Source organism: Oncorhynchus clarkii, chromosome 9 (genome assembly GCF_045791955.1).
Source record: "Oncorhynchus clarkii lewisi isolate Uvic-CL-2024 chromosome 9, UVic_Ocla_1.0, whole genome shotgun sequence".
NCBI lineage: Eukaryota > Metazoa > Chordata > Actinopteri > Salmoniformes > Salmonidae > Oncorhynchus > Oncorhynchus clarkii.
Window position 1 is genome coordinate 11,412,030 of NC_092155.1, and position 21,097 is coordinate 11,433,126.

General features: G+C 43.7%; 1 protein-coding gene across 10 annotated transcripts in view; it reads right to left on the minus strand.

Annotated features, from left to right (window-relative positions):
- LOC139415879 (phosphatidylinositol-binding clathrin assembly protein-like) overlaps positions 1-16,350 on the minus strand; it is a 67,544-nt gene extending 51,194 nt beyond the window's left edge. For 3 of the 10 annotated variants that reach the window (XM_071164019.1, XM_071164014.1, XM_071164013.1), the window contains exon 1: positions 15,127-15,457. In XM_071164019.1, coding sequence (XP_071020120.1) covers positions 15,127-15,256 — 130 coding nt within the window. In that variant the 5' untranslated portion in view covers positions 15,257-15,457. Of the gene's footprint in view, positions 1-15,126 lie in introns of all 10 variants that reach the window. The other 7 variants (XM_071164023.1, XM_071164022.1, XM_071164020.1 and 4 more) reach the window with 4 other exon arrangements.
- Positions 16,351-21,097: the final 4,747 nt, after the last annotated feature.

Genomic DNA, 21,097 nt, shown 5'->3' on the forward strand with positions numbered 1-21,097 from the left:
CAGGGTTCATCTGTCCTCCCTGATGTAGTGACCAGGGTTCATCTGTCCTCACTGATGTAGTGACCAGGGTTCATCTGTCCTCCCTGATGTAGTGACCAGGGTTCATCTGTCCTCACTGATGTAGTGACCAGGGTTCATCTGTCCTCCCTGATGTAGTGACCAGGGTTCATCTGTCCTCACTGATGTAGTGACCAGGGTTCATCTGTCCTCCCTGATGTAGTGACCAGGGTTCATCTGTCCTCACTGATGTAGTGACCAGGGTTCATCTGTCCTCCCTGATGTAGTGACCAGGGTTCATCTGTCCTTCCTGATGTAGTGACCAGGGTTCATCTGTCCTCCCTGATGTAGTGACCAGGGTTCATCTGTCCTCCCTGATGTAGTGACCAGGGTTCATCTGTCCTCCCTGATGTAGTGACCAGGGTTCATATCTGTCTCTCTCCTCCCTGATGTAGTGACCAGGGTTCATATCTGTCTCTCTCCTCCCTGATGTAGTGACCAGGGTTCATCTCTCCTCCCTGATGTAGTGACCAGGGTTCATCTGTCCTCCCTGATGTAGTGACCAGGGTTCATCTGTCCTCCCTGATGTAGTGACCAGGGTTCATCTGTCCTCACTGATGTAGTGACCAGGGTTCATCTGTCCTCCCTGATGTAGTGACCAGGGTTCATCTGTCCTTCCTGATGTAGTGACCAGGGTTCATCTGTCCTCCCTGATGTAGTGACCAGGGTTCATCTGTCCTCCCTGATGTAGTGACCAGGGTTTATCTGTCCTCCCTGATGTAGTGACCAGGGTTCATCTGTCCTCCCTGATGTAGTGACCAGGGTTCACCTCTCCTCCCTGATGTAGTGACCAGGGTTCATCTGTCCTCCCTGATGTAGTGACCAGGGTTCATCTCTCCTCCCTGATGTAGTGACCAGGGTTCACCTCTCCTCCCTGATGTAGTGACCAGGGTTCATATCTGTCTCTCTCCTCCCTGATGTAGTGACCAGGGTTCATCCGTCCTCCCTGATGTAGTGACCAGGGTTCATCTCTCCTCCCTGATGTAGTGACCAGGGTTCATCTGTCCTCCCTGATGTAATGACCAGGGTTCATCTGTCCTCCCTGATGTAGTGACCAGGGTTCATATCTGTCTCTCTCCTCCCTGATGTAGTGACCAGGGTTCATATCTGTCTCTCTCCTCCCTGATGTAGTGACCAGGGTTCATCTCTCCTCCCTGATGTAGTGACCAGGGTTCATCTGTCCTCCCTGATGTAGTGACCAGGGTTCATCTGTCCTTCCTGATGTAGTGACCAGGGTTCATCTGTCCTCCCTGATGTAGTGACCAGGGTTCATCTGTCCTCCCTGATGTAGTGACCAGGGTTCATCTGTCCTCCCTGATGTAGTGACCAGGGTTCATCTGTCCTCCCTGATGTAGTGACCAGGGTTCATCTGTCCTCCCTGATGTAGTGACCAGGGTTTATCTGTCCTCCCTGATGTAGTGACCAGGGTTCATCTGTCCTCCCTGATGTAGTGACCAGGGTTCATCTCTCCTCCCTGATGTAGTGACCAGGGTTCACCTCTCCTCCCTGATGTAGTGACCAGGGTTCATCTGTCCTCCCTGATGTAGTGACCAGGGTTCATCTGTCCTCCCTGATGTAGTGACCAGGGTTCATCTGTCCTCCCTTATGTAGTGACCAGGGTTCATATCTGTCTCTCTCCTCACTGATGTAGTGACCAGGGTTCATATCTGTCTCTCTCCTCACTGATGTAGTGACCAGGGTTCATATCTGTCTCTCTCCTCACTGATGTAGTGACCAGGGTTCATCTGTCCTCCCTGATGTAGTGACCAGGGTTCATCTGTCCTCCCTGATGTAGTGACCAGGGTTCATCTGTCCGTATTGCTGAAGCTGCAACATAATTACAGCCATTTCTGAACTGAAAAGTTCTGTGACCAAAATCCCTCATTTGAACAGGGAAAAACACTCCCTGTTCCCCTGCTCTCTCTAAGTGACACATGTTTGCATCGCATTGACGACCAACAGCCTAACGACCAAATAATGGACCAGTTGCCTAAATGGGGTCAGTCCTAACGACCACCCATTAGTACTTGTCCACCACAACAAGTGAATGTGGATTTTTAGAGTTGTATTCTCCCCCCTGCCGTCTCCTACCCCTCGCTCTCCTAAATCCCTACTTCTATTGTTCAACAAAACGGGTCCAGACTACACACACCCACCTGGGTAACTTTGGAAACACCAATTCATTCGTCTGTAGCATCTGTCTCATTAACATGGTTATTGGACAATGGGGCCAGGCTACATTAGGATTTCAGTGTAGGGTTTCAGTGACCAGGGTGTAGGGTTTCAGTGACCAGGGTGTAGGGTTTCAGTGACCAGGGTGTAGGGTTTCAGTGACCAGGGTGTAGGGTTTCAGTGACCAGGGTGTAGGGTTTCAGTGACCAGGGTGTAGGGTTTCAGTGACCAGGGTGTAGGGTTTCAGTGACCAGGGTGTAGGGTTTCAGTGACCAGGGTGTAGGGTGTAGGATTTCAGGTATGGTGGTATATGGCCAATACACCACGACTAAGGGCTGTATCCAGGCTGTAATCTGCATTGTGCTGTGCTTAAGAACAGCCCTTAGTTGTGGTATATTGGCCATATATGTGTTATAACACGGCTTTCAGCCAATCAGCATTCAGGTCTGGATTAGTAATTAGTAATAGAACATGGGAACATGGGACCACTCTTTCCCAGAGCAGGTTCCTGTTTACACACTGCAGAGCCAGACATGTTTAACAAAACCAATTTCAGATCTGTACCCCCCCCCCCCCCCCCTCAGTCTCGCCCTGTCGTCCCAGTCTCTCCCCACCTGTGTGTGAGAATGTGTCTATGCACGTGTGTGTGTGTGTGTGTGTGTGTGGGGGGGGGGCTTGTGTGTCTGCTGTAATGTAGTGGATATGTGCTGACTTAATCAAAGGGAGTGGAAACACATTTGGTTGCCCTTGATCACAGTCAGTTGTCTTAAACGGCGAGAGAGAGAGGGGAGAGAGTGGGGGGGAGACAGAATAGAGAGAGACAGAATAGCGAGAGACAGAATAGAGAGAGACAGAGAGACAGAATAGAGAGAGACAATAGAGAGACAGAATAGAGAGAGACATAGAGAATAGAGAGAGACAGAATAGAGAGAGACAGAATAGAGAGAGAGAGACGGGGAGAGAGAGACGGGGAGAGACAGAATAGAGAGAGAGAGACGGGGAGAGACAGAAAGACGGGGAGAGACAGAATAGAGAGACAGAGAGACGGGGAGAGACAGAATAGAGAGAGACAGAGAGACGGGGAGAGACAGAATAGAGAGAGACAGAGAGACGGGGAGAGACAGAATAGAGAGACGGGGAGAGAGAATAGAGAGAGACGGGGAGAGACAGAATAGAGAGAGACAGAGGGACGGAGAGAGAATAGAGAGAGACAGAGGGACGGGGAGAGACAGAATAGAGAGAGACAGAATAGAGAGAGACAGAGGGACGGGGAGAGACAGAGGGAGAACTGCAGTGTGAGGAGAGGCTGGCTCCATCTGGGGAGTGGTGGTGGTGGATCCCATCTTATCCAACCTGCAATCTGCAGAAACCCTGACCACGCAGAGTGGAACAATTCCTCTCTTCACCCTCTCCTTCTTCTCTTCCCCGTCTTACTGGCCATCAGCCATGTTTGAGAGTGGCTGTGAAAACCCACACACCAGCTAGACTTAGTGTGTGGCTCCCTACACACAATGGTAATGTGTAACACAAACACTCCTAATATCATGGTACAATTCTGGGAGATTTTACAAAGATATTTTAGAACACGGAGGGATTCCAGAACTCCAGAGACATTCTAGAACACCAGAGAGATTCAGTGAGAGATGGACGATAAAAAGGGCATGAGCGGTGATCTCATCTGTCCTTCTCAGAGTTGACAGACAGCTGCTCTGTGTTCTAATGTGTGTGTTCCAATGCACACAGAACCATTGTTCCATTCAGTAGGGCTGGCATGACCTTTGCCCTCTGGGTTGCACTGGTCAGTCCCCGTAATGAGGAGCTCCTGGTACTGGCCTGAGCTTAGGGCTCTTACCTCATCAACCAACACACACACACACACAGCTAGGAGAGGGATGGGACTGTGGTGGGGTGAGAGAGACCAAGCAAACAACAACTGGACAGGAAGAATAGTTAGGCCTCTCAATGGACAAGAAGTCCGTGAAGTGAGTCTCCAGTAGGAATCGTTCCTGTATAATGTATACGCCCAGTCAATCCAGAAGACGAGGCCCGTTTAAGACCATTGAGAGATGCAGCCCTGGAGATAACTGAGATAACTGCACACTGTAGGTCACAGCCACAACGTAGCTAGTCTGACCTAGAGGGAGAGAGGGAGGGGGAACAGAGTGCTGCCAGCTGTAGGACGTGAGCAGGTGGAGAGAGGGAGGGGGAACAGAGTGCTGTCAGCTGTAGGATGTGAGCAGGTGGAGAGAGGGAGCACTAGGTGCCAGGTGGGCCAGCCAGACAGGGGAAGACAGACTACATCTGGCCCAGCTGCCAGCCTCCTTGCTGGGGTCGGCTCTCCTCGCCTCCCCCTCACCCCTCCTCACCTTACACCCGCCTCCCTCCTCCACCTTGCATATCTATAAAAAGATATGATCTGTACAACAACAAAAAATCCTAACACAGATGCGTGTACACAACCTAAAGATGGAGGAGGGGAGACTGAAGAGGAACACCTTGTATATCCTCTAATCGCCTGCCTGCCGGCCTGACACACACACACACGGAGGGTTTACCGAAAAGAGACTTCCTCTGCATGAACAGAGAGAGAGAGAGGGGGGGGGTAGAGATGGCAGAAGGTGTATAAATAGCTATATATAAAGAGTAGACAGGTTTTTTTCTTCTCCCTTTGTCTCCTCCGTGACACTCCGTCTTTCCCCGTTTCAGATGACAGTCTCTGTTCTCATGGTGACCAAGGCCGGATCGGGATCTGAGTTTAGAACCACGTCGGCGTCAAAGGGGATTCTACGATTCCTCCACATCACAATGGGAAAGATTCCTTTAGTTCCAAAACCAAAAGTTGCACCTCCAGACAGGCTCTAGTCAAATGATTTGCTTGAGGTGCATCCTCTATTTTCAGTTCTGATATATCAACAGGAAGTATGTGTGTGTGTGTATACACACATACAGGAAACTAGAGCCTGGACCTACTGAGAAAGAAGCCAAACCATCCTGAACTGCAGCCACTACGGTTCTGTGCTGCCTTCCTAACAATCCAACTGAATCAAGTGCATTCAAATCTAATGACGCCTACGATGTGAATAAAGCCAACTTGACTTTAGGCCAAACCAAGAGAAACCACGCCTGATCTAGGATCAGTTTTCCATTTTAGATCATAGTCAATAGGGTTATCGGGGGACCCGATCATAGGTCAGCACTACAACTCTGATGCTTAGTGAATATGGGCTCAGCCACCCAGGTTCCTGGCTCACTCTTGGTCGGTAGATCTCGCTCTCAAATTCCTCCCCTCTTTAGACTACGGTAGAGTACAGTAGTAGTCTGTCTTCCATTCTCTCCCTGTGGAGATTCTTACTAGCTGGCCTTGTTGAATCGCTCTCCTTCGTTCTCCCTTCAGACAACTATCTGTCATCTGTTCCAGAGTGAGACAGAGAGACAACCAGGGGAGGGAAGGTATGTACATAACAAGCCGACAGACATGGCCAAAGGACCCAGCCAGCCAGGCTAAAAATACCCTGTCGAGGACAGGAGCGCTAAAATGTTCCACACACACAGAGTTCCCACAAACACACACACACACACACACCTTTTAGTCAGAGTCCACTACACAAACTCTTGTAAAGACATGCACACACTTGACTCGACTACAGAGCACTATGCTTTTTCCAAACTACTGGAAAGCGTTTTTCCACCGTCTCGAGGGTCCAGCACTAGGCTGCTCACTAAAAGCTGGCTCCACAGCGAGACCGACTGTCAGCTAGGTTACGGTGAGGACTCGACAGGCAGGTTACGGTGAGGACGGTGAGGACTCGACAGACAGGTTACGGTGAGGACGGAGACTCGACAGACAGGTTTTCTTTGCAATGAATCACAATAGCAATTGTTCACGTATTATAGCCATTAGTAATACATCTAGGCTACATGGGAACCAATGTTACCCTCTTCTGTCCTGTAACAAAGTGTCGCAATAGCCACACACACACAACTACACAACCCGTTTCCTTTGCGGATGATAATCTGTATCGTCGACATCGAGCTAGCCTGTAGCTGTGTCCAAAACAGCCCCCTATTTCATTTATAGTCCACTACAAAGAAAAGTAAGGAAAGGATACCTAGTCAGTTGTCTAACTGAATGCCTACACCTGAAATGTGGTCTTCCACATTTAACCCAACCGCTCTGAAGTGCAATATACAAGGACTATGGTGTCATTTGGGACCGTCTCAAGGTTTGAGAAGGGCTGTTCTGGCAGCATATTTTAGAAGTCCTAGTTGACTAAAAATGGCTTTAAATTTGTTTTTGTACCTCTTTGTGCTAGGGGGCAGTATTTTCATTTTTGGAAGAAAAAAAAACATTCCCGTTTTAAAAACGGGATATTTTGTCAGGAAAATATGCTAGTATATGCATATAATTGACAGCTATGGATAGAAAACACTAATGTTTCCAAAACTGTAAAGATATTGTCTGTGAGTATAACAGAACTGATGTTGCAGGCGAAAGCCTGAGAAAAATCCAATCCGGAAGTGTCCCAGGTTTTGAAAGCGCTGCGTTCCAATGAGTCCCTATTCAGCTGTGAATGTACCATCAACGAGCTTACGCTTTCTACGTATTCCCCAAGGTGTCTACAGCATTGTGATGTAGTTTTACGCATTTCTGTTGAAGAATAGCCGTAGGCGGCCACATTGCGTAAGTGGTCACATGGTGGCTCCGAGAGAGGTTCTCGCGTAAAATACAGAGGTAGCCATTACTCCAATCGTGCCTCCTGAAAAACGAATTGTCCCGACAGATATATTATCGAATAGATATTAGAAAAACACCTTGAGGATTGATTATAAACAACGTTTGCCATGTTTCTGTCGATATTATGGAGCTAATTTTGAATATTTTTAGGCGTTGTGGTGACCGCAATTTCCGGGCGATTTCTCAGCCAAACGTGAAGAACAAACGGAGCTATTTCGCCTACTAAAATAATATTTTGGGAAAAAATGAACTTTGGCTGTCTACCTGGGAGTCTCGTGAGTGAAAACATCCGAAGTTCAAAGGTAAATGATTTAATTTAATTGCTTTTTTCATTTCCGTGACAAGGTTGCCTGCTGCTAGCAAGGCATAATGCTATGCTAGGCTACCGATAAACTTACACAAATGCTTGTCTAGCTTTGGCTGTAAAGCATATTTTGAAAATCTGATATGACAGGGTGATTAACAAAAGGCTAAGCTGTGTTCCAATATATTTCACTTGTGATTTTCATGAATAGGAATATTTTCTAGGAATATTTATGTCCGTTGCGTTATGCTAATTAGTGTCAGGCGATGATTACGCTCCGGGTTTGAGAGTCACAAGAAGTTTTAAAGAGTCACCTCGCGATGTTAATCTTAAATTAGTGTGTGGACATTCTGAAATGCAAACAGTATGTGAGAGGTAGGGCTAGACTTTACTCAAGCGATGACGATGACCTAGGCTACAGTGGGCAAACACGGAAATATTATTTACCCATTGTGGAGCGTCTAAGGTGAATTGCCCTCTCATTTGGGATGTTCCACTGAATTAGCCCTATGAACGAGTCAAACCCCTAACTCAGAAGGGGCAGAATTAGGCTGAATTAGAACTAACCGCTGTTTCAACCAACCGGTGGCTCTGTTCTGTGACTCTTGGTCGCCATGACAACGGCACGAAAGTATTAGGAACGGATTGGGTTTAAATGTCACAACTTCCACAAAATAACCATGACAACTAGGCCTCATGTGTCGGCAGAGTGGCAGACAAAGACACCGGACTCAGTTACCTTGACGCTATCAACCATCTCCCTTACAACATGCAAATAGCTGAGCAATTAATCTCCGCTATCAGAGGGGTATACGACAGAGATGGATCAATGAGTTACCCAGCTAACTGTAAAGCAACCAGAAATAACTTGATTTTCTGGTTCGTTTTTTTTTTTTTTAAAGCTAAACTTATGTGTGTGTGTTTTAGTTTTTTAAATCAATTACACCATGTCCAATTCAAGCTCATCTTAGGAAAATAATTACAAAATAATATTTAGGCGTTAGCTGCTTTGTAGTACACCCAGACCCTGCTTTGTAGTACACCCAGACCCTGCTTTGTAGTACACCCAGACCCTGCTATGTAGTACACCCAGACCCTGCTTTGTAGTACACCCAGACCCTGCTTTGTAGTACACCCAGACCCTGCTTTGTAGTACACCCAGACCCTGCTTTGTAGTACACCCAGACCCTGCTTTGTAGTACACCCAGACCCTGCTATGTAGTACACCCAGAACCTGCTTTGTAGTACACCCAGAACCTGCTTTGTAGTACACCCAGACCCTGCTTTGTAGTACACCCAGAACCTGCTTTGTAGTACACCCAGATCCTGCTTTGTAGTACACCCAGACCCTGCTTTGTAGTACACCCATCAGGTATGACCTTTGACCAATGGGAGTGCACAGTAGGCCAACATCTCGGCATGTTTGCTGCTATATTAGACTACTTCCTGTTTATTTTAGGCATATTTGTTTAACTGGACCCACATCCGCTGTGTTTTCCCTTCAGCAACAGCAAGCATACGTCATCTCTGCAACCAGAACCACCTTTCCTGCTCGTTGATTTAACATAAAAGTTCAGATCCGTCCTGATAGACCAGCCTAGACCAGCCTAAATAAAGCCTGAGAAATCACACAGTACGTCATCAGTTATAACCAATGGCGTACAGATACAATCAAAAGTTTAGACAACTACTCATTCAAGGATTTTTTCTGTATTTTCACTATTTTCTACATTGTAGAATAATAGTGAAGATATCAAAAGTATGAAATAACACATATGGAATCATGTAGTTAAAAAAAAAAAAATTAAAAAAAAGTTAAATCAAAATATATTTTATATTTGAGATTCTTCAAAGTAGCCACCCAATTCCCTGATGACAGCTCTGCACACTCTTGGCATTCTCTCAACCAGCTTCATGAGGAATGCTTTACCAACAGTCTTGAAGGAGTTCCCACATATGCTGAGCACTTGTTTGCTGCATTTCCTTCACTCTGCGGTCCAACTCATGCCAAAACATCTCAATTAGGTTGAGGTTGGGTGATTGTGGAAGCCAGGTCATCTGATGCAGCACTCCATCACTCTCCTTCTTGGTCAAATAGCCCTTACACAGCCTGAAGGTGTGTTGAGTCATTGTCCTGTTGCAAAACAAATGATAGTTCCACTAAGCACAAACCACATGGGATGGCGTATCGCTGCAGAATTCTGTGGTAACCACGCTGGTTAAGTGAACCTTGAATTCGAAATATATCACAGACAGTGTCACCAGCAAAACACCATCCCACCTCCTCCTCCATGCTTCACGGTGGGAACCACACATGCAGAGATCATCCGTTCACCTACTCTGCGTCTCACAAAGACACGGTGGATGGAACCAAAAATTTAAAAATTGGCCTCCTCAGACCAAAAGGACAGATTTCCACCGGTCTAATGTCCATTGCTCGTGTTTGGCCGAAGCAAGTCTCTTCTTTGTCCTTTAGTAGTGGTTTCTTTGCAACAATTTGACGATGAAGGCCTGATTCATGCAGTCTCCTCTGAACAGTTGATGTTGAGATGTGTCTGTTACTTGAAATGTGTGAAGCATTTACTTGGCCTGCAATTTCTGAGGCTGGTAACTCTAATGATCGTATACTCTGCAGCAGAGGTAACTCTGGATTTTCCATTCCTGTGGCGGTCCTCATGAGACAGTTTCATCATAGCGATTGATATTTTTTGCGACTGCACTTGAATAAACGTTAAACATGAATAAACGTTAGTTCTTGAAATCTTCCGGATTGACTGACCTTCATGTCTTAAAGTAATGATGGACTTGTTTTCTCTTTGCTTATTTGAGCTGTTCTTGCCATAATATGGACTTCGTATTTTACCAAATAGGGCTATCTTCTGTATACCACCCCTACCTTGTCACCTGTTAATTGAAATGCATTCCAGGCAACTACCTCATGAAGCTGGTCGAGAGAATTCCAAGTGTGCAAAGCTGTCATCAAGGCAAAGGGTGGCTACTTTGAAGAATCTCAAATATAACATATTTTGATTTGTTTAACACTTTTTTGGTTACTACATGATTCCATATGTGTTATTTCATAGTTTTGATGTCTATTATTCTACAGTGTAGAAAAAAGTCAAAATAAAAGAAAAGCCCTGGAATGTGTAGGTGTGTCCAGACTTTTGACTGGTACTAGATTTTTATATATACACTACCACTCAAAAGTTTGTGGTCACTTAGAAATGTCCTTATTTTTGAAAGAAAAGCCATTTTTTTGTCTATTAACATAAAATTGATCAAAAATACAGTGTAATTATTGACTATTGTAGCTGGAAACGTCTGTTTTTTTTAATGGAATATCTACATAGGCGTACAGAGGCCCATTATCAGCTACCATCACTCCTGTGTTCCAATGGCACGTTGTGTTAGCTAATCCAAGTTTATCATTTTAAAATTATAATTGATCATTAGAAAACCCTTTTGCAATTATGTTAGCACAGAGGAAAACTGTTGTTCTAATTAAAGAAGCAATAAAACTGGCCTTCTTTAGACTAGTTGAGCATCTGAAGCATCAGCATGTGTGGGTTCGATTACAGGCTCAAAATGGTCAGAAACAAAGAACTTTCTTCTGAAACTCATCAGTCTGTTCTTGTTCTGAGAAATGGAGGCTATTCCATGCGAGAAATTGACAAAAAAATGAAGATCTCATACAACGCTGTGTACTACTCCCTTCACAGAACAGAGCAAACTGACTCTAACCAGAATAGAGAGAGGAGTGGGTGGCCCCGGTGCACAACTGAGCAAGAGGAGAAGTGTATTAGAGTGTCTAGTTTGAGAAACAGACGCCTCACAAGTCCTCATTACCGATTGTTAGGAATACTTTAAAACCGGCCCTAATTAAAAATCGGCCATGCCAATTAAAATCGGTCGACCTCTATTAACAATGTCTACACTGTATTTCTGATCAATTTGATGTTATTTTAAAATGCACAAAAAAAAAAGTGCTTTTCTTTAAAAAAACAAGGACATTTCTAAGTGACCACAAACTTCTGAACGGTAGTGTGTGTGTGTATATATATATAGTCTATAACCATGACAACAGATAAGCCTACTTAAAATGGAGGGAATCAGCGTCATCTCTTAAAGCCTAACCACGAGTAATTGAGGGGGACAGTCCCAATCATAAGACTAATTGGCTTCAAAACACCATTTATTTTCTCCAACGATGCGTGAATGTCAGCCTGAGCTGATAGGGGCTGCTGCCTGCTGCAGTGTGGGGCTGATACAATACCGTGATATGGACACCAGCTATTGGTACTAACTAATAAGCATTATAACAGTTCCAAATAGATATCCATTGTCTCGTGTATAGCCGTTGCAGAGTAGCTTGGCACTGGGGACACCAATGATGATACACCTTTCAGTGATTCCTCACAAAACCAGGGCAACACCAAACAAAATACTATGATTTGGGAGATTTTCACAAAATGTAATCCATTGAATAATTATTTAGAGGCAGGATTGTTAACACATATGACATTTATATCTAAAAGCATAATTGAGAAATAATTGATCAAAGTTGGCATATTTATGACATTTTGGCCTTAGCCAGGCCTCCTTTAGGACTAAATAATGTTTTATCTGTCACAACACCATAATGAACTGCTAAGCATTGTGACAGCTGAGTAGTGTAGAGACAGCAGTTATGATACAACCCTAGTCATGACAACACCATAATGAACATTGCATTGTAACAGCTGAGTAGTGTAGAGACAGCAGTTATGATACAACCCTAGTCATGACAACACCATAATGAACTGCTAAGCATTGTGACAGCTGAGTAGTGTAGGGACAGCAGTTATGATACAACCCTAGTCATGACAACACCATAATGAACTGCTAAGCATTGTGACAGCTGAGTAGTGTAGGGACAGCAGTTATGATACAACCCTAGTCATGACAACACCATAATGAACATTGCATTGTAACAGCTGAGTAGTGTAGAGACAGCAGTTATGATACAACCCTAGTCATGACAACACCATAATGAACTGCTAAGCATTGTAACAGCTGAGTAGTGTAGAGACAGCAGTTATGATACAACCCTAGTCATGACAACACCATAATGAACATTGCATTGTAACAGCTGAGTAGTGTAGAGACAGCAGTTATGATACAACCCTAGTCATGACAACACCATAATGAACATTGCATTGTAACAGCTGAGTAGTGTAGAGACAGCAGTTATGATACAACCCTAGTCATGACAACACCATAATGAACATTGCATTGTAACAGCTGAGTAGTGTAGAGACAGCAGTTATGATACAACCCTAGTCATGACAACACCATAATGAACATTGCATTGTAACAGCTGAGTAGTGTAGAGACAGCAGTTATGATACAACCCTAGTCATGACAACACCATAATGAACTGCTAAGCATTGTGACAGCTGAGTAGTGTAGGGACAGCAGTTATGATACAACCCTAGTCATGACAACACCATAATGAACTGCTAAGCATTGTGACAGCTGAGTAGTGTAGGGACAGCAGTTATGATACAACCCTAGTCATGACAACACCATAATGAACATTGCATTGTAACAGCTGAGTAGTGTAGAGACAGCAGTTATGATACAACCCTAGTCATGACAACACCATAATGAACTGCTAAGCATTGTAACAGCTGAGTAGTGTAGAGACAGCAGTTATGATACAACCCTAGTCATGACAACACCATAATGAACATTGCATTGTAACAGCTGAGTAGTGTAGAGACAGCAGTTATGATACAACCCTAGTCATGACAACACCATAATGAACATTGCATTGTAACAGCTGAGTAGTGTAGAGACAGCAGTTATGATACAACCCTAGTCATGACAACACCATAATGAACATTGCATTGTAACAGCTGAGTAGTGTAGGGACAGCAGTTATGATACAACCCTAGTCATGACAACACCATAATGAACTGCTAAGCATTGTGACAGCTGAGTAGTGTAGGGACAGCAGTTATGATACAACCCTAGTCATGACAACACCATAATGAACTGCTAAGCATTGTGACAGCTGAGTAGTGTAGGGACAGCAGTTATGATACAACCCTAGTCATGACAACACCATAATGAACATTGCAGATGTATTTTCCTGTTTCACGTATCGTCTCCGATCTAGTCTTGACTCATTATCTCCATCAGACAGGGACACATGAACTTAAGACTTTCATCAACGCCGCTTCCTCAGATGCCCTTCAGTCCCGTCACATAGACAGTAACCAACAATGGCCACTGGAAAATAAATAGGCATCAAGTTCACATGTCAACTTTTTTTTTTTTTCTCCAGCAGAACATGTTGGGTTTTTTTTTTGCAGCCAAAACGCCACACGTCACGGGAATTCTGTTGGTGAAAATAAGAGGGTACAAAAATAATGGTATCATACAGCCGTGACCAGGAACGGCTGCATGGTAAGTAAAGGCACAATTACGTCAGCCAGCTGGACCTTGGAAAGCGCTACTCATCATCATCTTATTAAGAAATGAATAACCAGTATCCACTGTCCAGACAGAGACAGTGGGGGGGGGGGGGGGGGAACATCCATGGAAATTCACTGATAATGTCTGCTAGGCTACTGTCTACTATGTAATTCTAGCTAAGGAAGTGACTACAGTGTGATGGAATTCAACACAGTAGCAAAATAGCTACAGTACCGGTATGTTTGGTTTTGATAGCAGGTATGTTTGGTTTTGATCTAAGCACACAGACTCATCCCAAGATGTACTTTTAAGGAGCCACCATTACCCCTTAAGGAGCCACCATTACCCCTTAAGGAGCCACCATTACCCCTTAAGGAGCCACCATTACCCCTTAAGGAGCCACCATTACCCCTTAAGGAGCCACCATTTACCCCTTAAGGAGCCACCATTTACCCCTTAAGGAGCCACCATTTACCCCTTAAGGAGCCACCATTATCCCTTAAGGAGCCACCATTTACCCCTTAAGGAGCCACCATTATCCCTTAAGGAGCCACCATTTACCCCTTAAGGAGCCACCATTTACCCCTTAAGGAGCCACCATTACCCCTTAAGGAGCCACCATTTACCCCTTAAGGAGCCACCATTTACCCCTTAAGGAGCCACCATTATCCCTTAAGGAGCCACCATTATCCCTTAAGGAGCCACCATTTACCCCTTAAGGAGCCACCATTTACCCCTTAAGGAGCCACCATTTACCCCTTAAGGAGCCACCATTTACCCCTTAAGGAGCCACCATTACTCCTTAAGGTGCAAGGACTCCATCTAAATGTGAATCGATTCTCAACTGCAATACGGTTCTAGAAACATAAAACCCTGCACTTCCATATCACATTAAAATAATTTCACAAATGCTAATTATACACGTACTATAGACAGTTTTAACCGGCATCCTCACAGATGCAGCCAACAGGATTTCTCAGTGACAACACATTTCTGGCGGCCTTCTGTTAAACACAGCCTTAATTCCGTTACACACAGGTGTTTGGAGCATGCTAGATATCTAATTAACACAGGTGGTCCCTCAGTCTTCTGTCAACAACGCGCTGTAACATGGAGACATGGCAGTGTGGGAACACTAACCATATAAAAAGACGTGTATCAATTTAACCTTTTGGTGCTTCAAAACCATACCGCAATAGATTCACCAAGCGTCAGGGCTCTTAACAAAACTCCCCTCATACAGAAGACGCCTACTTCCAATGACTCTTATGTGTAATGGAACTGAGAGTCATGATCAAGGGCTAACACTCAGACAGACAGCAGACAGACAAGAAACATGAGGATTGACAGTAGACAGGCAGGCGTCCGCCCCCACCCACGCACACACACACATACTCACAATCAAGGTGTTTCTTCTTGGGGCCGCTGACTTCGTGCGTCGTGGCCTTGCACACGGCTTTACTGATACCAGACCCGGTCATGCTGTGCTGTGCCGCTGCGAAGCGATCCGTTATAGACTGTCCTGACATTGTGTTTCACCGTTTCGCTACAAAACCCACTATGATTAGTTGGATGATAAACACACACACAATGTCCAACGATTGGTTATTAGCTGACGTGCGTAACACCAGAGATGGCAAGGAGGTTTCGGGCCACGGGATTCGGTCCCGTTAAAAAGAAGTGGTATGACGTCCTAGTCCAGTATCGCTGAAAGATCTCCGACTAATTTTAGTTTTTTTGTTTGTTTGTTGCAACCTAAAAAAAAAAAATCCGGACACACAATGTTATTATGTCTTGAATAAGCAAATCAATTAACTAACTAGTTAACGTTAGCTATCATTAACAAGGTATTCTGTATAGTAACAAACAAAACACACAACAACAAAAAGGTTGACATCTAACAAGTAAACTAGCTTTGTGTTAGCTAATATTTCCGTTTCTGCACTCGAACCACGAATGAGTCCCACTATGCAATTTGTAAACAGAAATGTCAGCTCGCTGGCTACATATAAACATCTCTAGCTGGCTGGATACCTACGGGTCAATTTAACAAGACCACTGGCGAGACAACCCTGAATTATGATCACAGTTTTTAGCCAAACTAGCTAAAACGGTTACTACTCAAATAAAACCCCTCTTCTTCAGAATTCAACTTCCACTGAGGTTTTGTGTGTTTAGGTTACCTCGAAAAGACCGGTCCCTTTTTTGGGGTTTCGAGTGAAACATAACGAAAATAGGCAAACGTGAAACTATCAAACTTTCCCAACTTGTCTTGAGCTTCAGACTAGATGTAGACGGAGAGAAGACAGCGGCCAGTTGACCGGCCTTCCTGCTAACACAACACCCTCTAACTACCTAGTATCGTCCTGTCTCAACCCTGCTTCCTCCGAGTCCGGTACTAGGAGAGGAACACCTGAATTTAACCTATTTGGTCCGATATATCCATGAAATTGGCAACAACAACAACAACAACAAAAAACTACTAAAAAAAACCACCCGTCAGAAACCACTGAACCTTGACATCCAACTCATATCGTCGTCTTTTGTATTATTCAAGTCTTGTTGAATATGTAGGAATATGAAACAGCTTGTCTCCACTTGCTGCCTGCCTACTACCGCGGACAAAATGGCAGCGTAGGAATCAGCTGATCTGAGAAAGAGTTGATTGGATGGGACCTGGACCGTGTCGGAAATTTAAGGTAGAAATGTGACGACGGTCATGTACGTCTAAGACTAATACAGAATTAAACGTTGTTTTATTTGTTTAAATAAAATACAAACTCCACAGCCATTTACAATGTTTTTATTCATTTAATAAATTGTTATTTAAGCTCTATTTATCCGCTGTATATGTGATTTTAACCATGTAATATTTACACATTTAAGGTCGTATTAAATTATTTCTCAAACTCGGTGTCCTTGATTGACTCTCGCGCTCCGAGTATGGAACATTGTGTGCCTGAAAATCCTGAGAAGGACAATGATGTGCATTATTATTAGCCTGCCTGCCTTCCATCTGTGCGACGTGCGCACAAAATATATGACAACGCTCAAGGTAATTTCCCCCGGTGGTATTTCACAGTGGATGCAATAAATTAGGCGATAGCCTCTAATAGATGTTTTCCTATAATGAAACCCATTCTGCTCCTGCCATAGGCTACTTCACTACTGAAGGCATATGTCTATTTATACTGTATGATGGTGATCATTCATATAAAGTCACTGTTTATTTTTGCCTGACTGAATATCAGGAGATGTAGGAATACTGAATATAGGTCTTATACAGTAGTATATCGTCGTTATTACTTCTAGACTACAACGTAGGCTATAGCAGGGGCTTAACCATATAGTTTATGGGCTTATATGAGATGTTTTCCCTTCCCTTATCAGACCACCTCTTACTTTTACAAAGCCCTGGTTAAGAGTTCAAAGTCCTGATGATGATGATGATGATGATGATGAGATAGAAACCATGGTTTCAGAATGAACCTCAAAGCGTTTGCTCACCCCCCCCCCTCCCTCACACACACGAACGCACACGTACACACACACACAGTTACATACACACACACAGCGTTTGACCTGGATTTCATAGACTAATCTAATGTAGGGCTGTGTTCAAAAGTACACATTGGAAAGTGTCTCTGTGTCAGGTACATTCCAGACAAATATCGATCGTTCTGCAGATCTAGGATCAACATTGTAAGGTGGAGGAGAGGGGTGGGGGGGGGGGGGTGTATAACACAGCATTGAGGTGTGTAGCAGATAAATCATTTTCCAGGAAGTGCTTGTATGAGAAGCGATTAACCACATTCTGTCTTTGTAGTGAGAGGAAGTAGTCAGGAGGGGTGGTGCAAAGCAACGGTTTTCTCCTGAGTACAGACAATATTATGTGCACACTCACACTCACACGTTCGTCCTCATACACATGAATTAATGATGATATTCATGTTCATTTCAAAACAACACACGTGATTCATTGTTTCCAGTCCCGTGTGGCCCAGCTGGTAGAACACGGTGTTTGCAACACCAGGGTTGTGGGTTTGATTCTCAAGGGAGACAATACAAATATATATATATGAAAATATATTCACTCAGTTGCTCTGGATAAGAGTGTCTGCTGAACTCTCCAAAAAACATAGAATATTTGTATTTATAGTCATAAAATAAGGTACTGGTAATTACAAACGTGTATTTCAAAATTCACCTAAATAATAAATATACTGAACAAAAATATACACGTGAAATGTTGTTTCATGAGCGGAAATAAAAGATCCCAGAAATGTTCCATGTGCACACATTTGTTACATTCCTGTTAGTGAGCATTTCTCATTTGCCAAAAGATAATCTATCCACCTGACTGACAGGTGTGGCATAACAAGAAGGGGATTAAAGAGCATGATCATAACACAGGTGCACCTTGTGCTGGGATTAATAAAAGGCCACTAAAATATGCAGTTTTGTCACACAACACAATGCCAAAGAATTTGCAGATTCTGAGAGAATGTGCAATTGGCATGCAAGAATGTCCACCAGAGCTGTTGCCAGATGTTAATTTAAATGTTAATTTCTCTACCATAAGCCGTCTCCAACTACATTTTAGAGAATTTGGCAGCACATCCATCCCGGCCTCGCAAACGCAGACCATGTGTAACCACGCCAGCCCAGGACCTCCACATCCGGCTTCTTCACCTGCAGAATTGTCTGAGATCAGCCACCCGGACAGCTGATGAAACTGAGGAGTATTTTTGTCTGTAATGAAGCCCGTTTGTGGGGAGAAACTCATTCTGATTGGCTGGGCCTGGCTCGAAGTGGGTCATGTGAAATACATAGATTAGGGCCTAATTTATTTATTTCAATTGACTGATTTCTTTATATAACTGTAACTCAGTAAAATCGTTGAAATTGTTGCATGTTGCGTTTATATTTTTGTTCAGTAGACATTATAGTCATTTATATTCATCCAATAGAAAAATGGATCAAACAAATGTCAAATGTTCTTTCCTCTTCCTCTTTCAATGTTCCAAAGTTCCATTCTATTTCAAAGTTCCATTCTATTTCAAAGTTCCATTCTCTTTCAAAGTTCCATTCTATTTCAAAGTTCCATTCTATTTCAAAGTTCCATTCTATTTCAAAGTTCCATTCTATTTCAAAGTTCCATTCTATTTCAAAGTTCCATTCTATTTCAAAGTTCCATTCTATTTCAAAGTTCCATTCTATTTCAAAGTTCCATTCTATTTCAAAGTTCCATTCTATTTCAAAGTTCCATTCTATTTCAAAGTTCCATTCTCCCCGAAACAGTTTGAGGACTTCGCCATCTAACGGCACTAGAGTAGAATTATTTCCATGGCAACTAGATGTGAACCAGTAGCCCATGGCAACAAGCAGTAGCAGCAGCAGCAGTCAGCTTTAGTCCTATTCAACTGAAATGAGTCTTCATAGGTAGCTGTCTCTCACGACTGAATAGCCCATTTATGTTTCTCTGTTATATGTCAACAATATTAACATAATGACACTTGATTGATTGATACACTATTGAAGAGAATTACGCATCTGACATATTAACAGTTGAAATTTCTCCATTAAGTATTTATTTAATTGAAGTGTCAAAAGCAGTCTGTGAGGCTGTTTGGTATAGGCAGGTAGAACAGTGTTTGGTATAGGCAAGTAGAACAGTGTTTGGTATAGGCAGGTAGAACAGTGTTTGGTATAGGCAGGTAGAAAAGTGTTTGGTATAGGCAGGTAGAACAGTGTTTGGTATAGGCAGGTAGAACAGTGTTTGGTATAGGCAAGTAGAACAGTGTTTGGTATAGGCAGGTAGAACAGTGTTTGGTATAGGCAGGTAGAACAGTGTTTGGTATAGGCAGGTAGAACAGTGTTTGGTATAGGCAGGTAGAACAGTGTTTGGTATAGGCAGGTAGAACAGTGTTTGGTATAGGCAGGTAGAACAGTGTTTGGTATAGGCAGGTAGAACAGTGTTTGGTATAGGCAGGTAGAACAGTGTTTGGTATAGGCAGGTAGAACAGTGTTTGGTATAGGCAGGTAGAACAGTGTTTGGTATAGGCAAGTAGAACAGTGTTTGGTATAGGCAGGTAGAACAGTGTTTGGTATAGGCAGGTAGATTGGTGTTTGGTATAGGCAGGTAGAACAGTGTTTGGTATAGGCAAGTAGAACAGTGTTTGGTATAGGCAGGTAGAACAGTGTTTGGTATAGGCAGGTAGAACAGTGTTTGGTATAGGCAGGTAGAACAGTGTTTGGTATAGGCAGGTAGAACAGTGTTTGGTATAGGCAGGTAGAACAGTGTTTGGTATAGGCAGGTAGAACAGTGTTTGGTATAGGCAGGTAGAACAGTGTTTGGCATAAGCAGGTAGAACAGTGTTTGGCATAGGCAGGTAGAACAGTGTTTGGTATAGGCAGGTAGAACAGTGTTTGGTATAGGCAGGTAGAACAGTGTTTGGTATAGGCAGGTAGAACAGTGTTTGGTATAGGCAGGTAGAACAGTGTTTGGTATAGGCAGGTAGAAGAGTGTTTGGTATAGGCAGGTAGAACAGTGTTTGGTATAGGCAGGTAGAAGAGTGTTTGGTATAGGCAGGTAGAACAGTGTTTGGTATAGGCAGGTAGAACAGTGTTTGGTATAGGCAGGTAGAACAGTGTTTGGTATAGGCAGGTAGAACAGTGTTTGGTATAGGCAGGTAGAACAGTGTTTGGTATAGGCAGGTAGAACAGTGTTTGGTATAGGCAGGTAGAACAGTGTTTGGTATAGGCAGGTAGAACAGTGTTTGGTATAGGCAGGTAGAACAGTGTTTGGTATAGGCAGGTAGAACAGTGTTTGGTATAGGCAGGTAGAACAGTGTTTGGTATAGGCAGGTAGAACAGTGTTTGGTATAGGCAGGTAGAACAGTGTTTGGTATAGGCAAGTAGAACAGTGTTTGGTATAGGCAGGTAGAACAGAGTTTGGTATAGGCAGGTAGAACAGTGTTTGGTATAGGCAGGTAGAACAGTGTTTGGTATAGGCAGGTAGAACAGTGTTTGGTATAGGCAGGTAGAACAGTGTTTGGTATAGGCAGGTAGAACAGTGTTTGGTATAGGCAGGTAGAACAGTGTTTGGTATAGGCAGGTAGAACAGTGTTTGGTATAGGCAGGTAGAACAGTGTTTGGTATAGGCAGGTAGAACAGTGTTTGGTATAGGCAAGTAGAACAGTGTTTGGTATAGGCAGGTAGAACAGTGTTTGGTATAGGCAGGTAGAACAGTGTTTGGTATAGGCAGGTAGAACATTGTTTGGTATAGGCAGGTAGAACAGTGTTGGATGTAAAGCTCTAGCGATCATGTCATTTGTGTCAAATCTGGCTGAAAATATCTAGTCCAATCA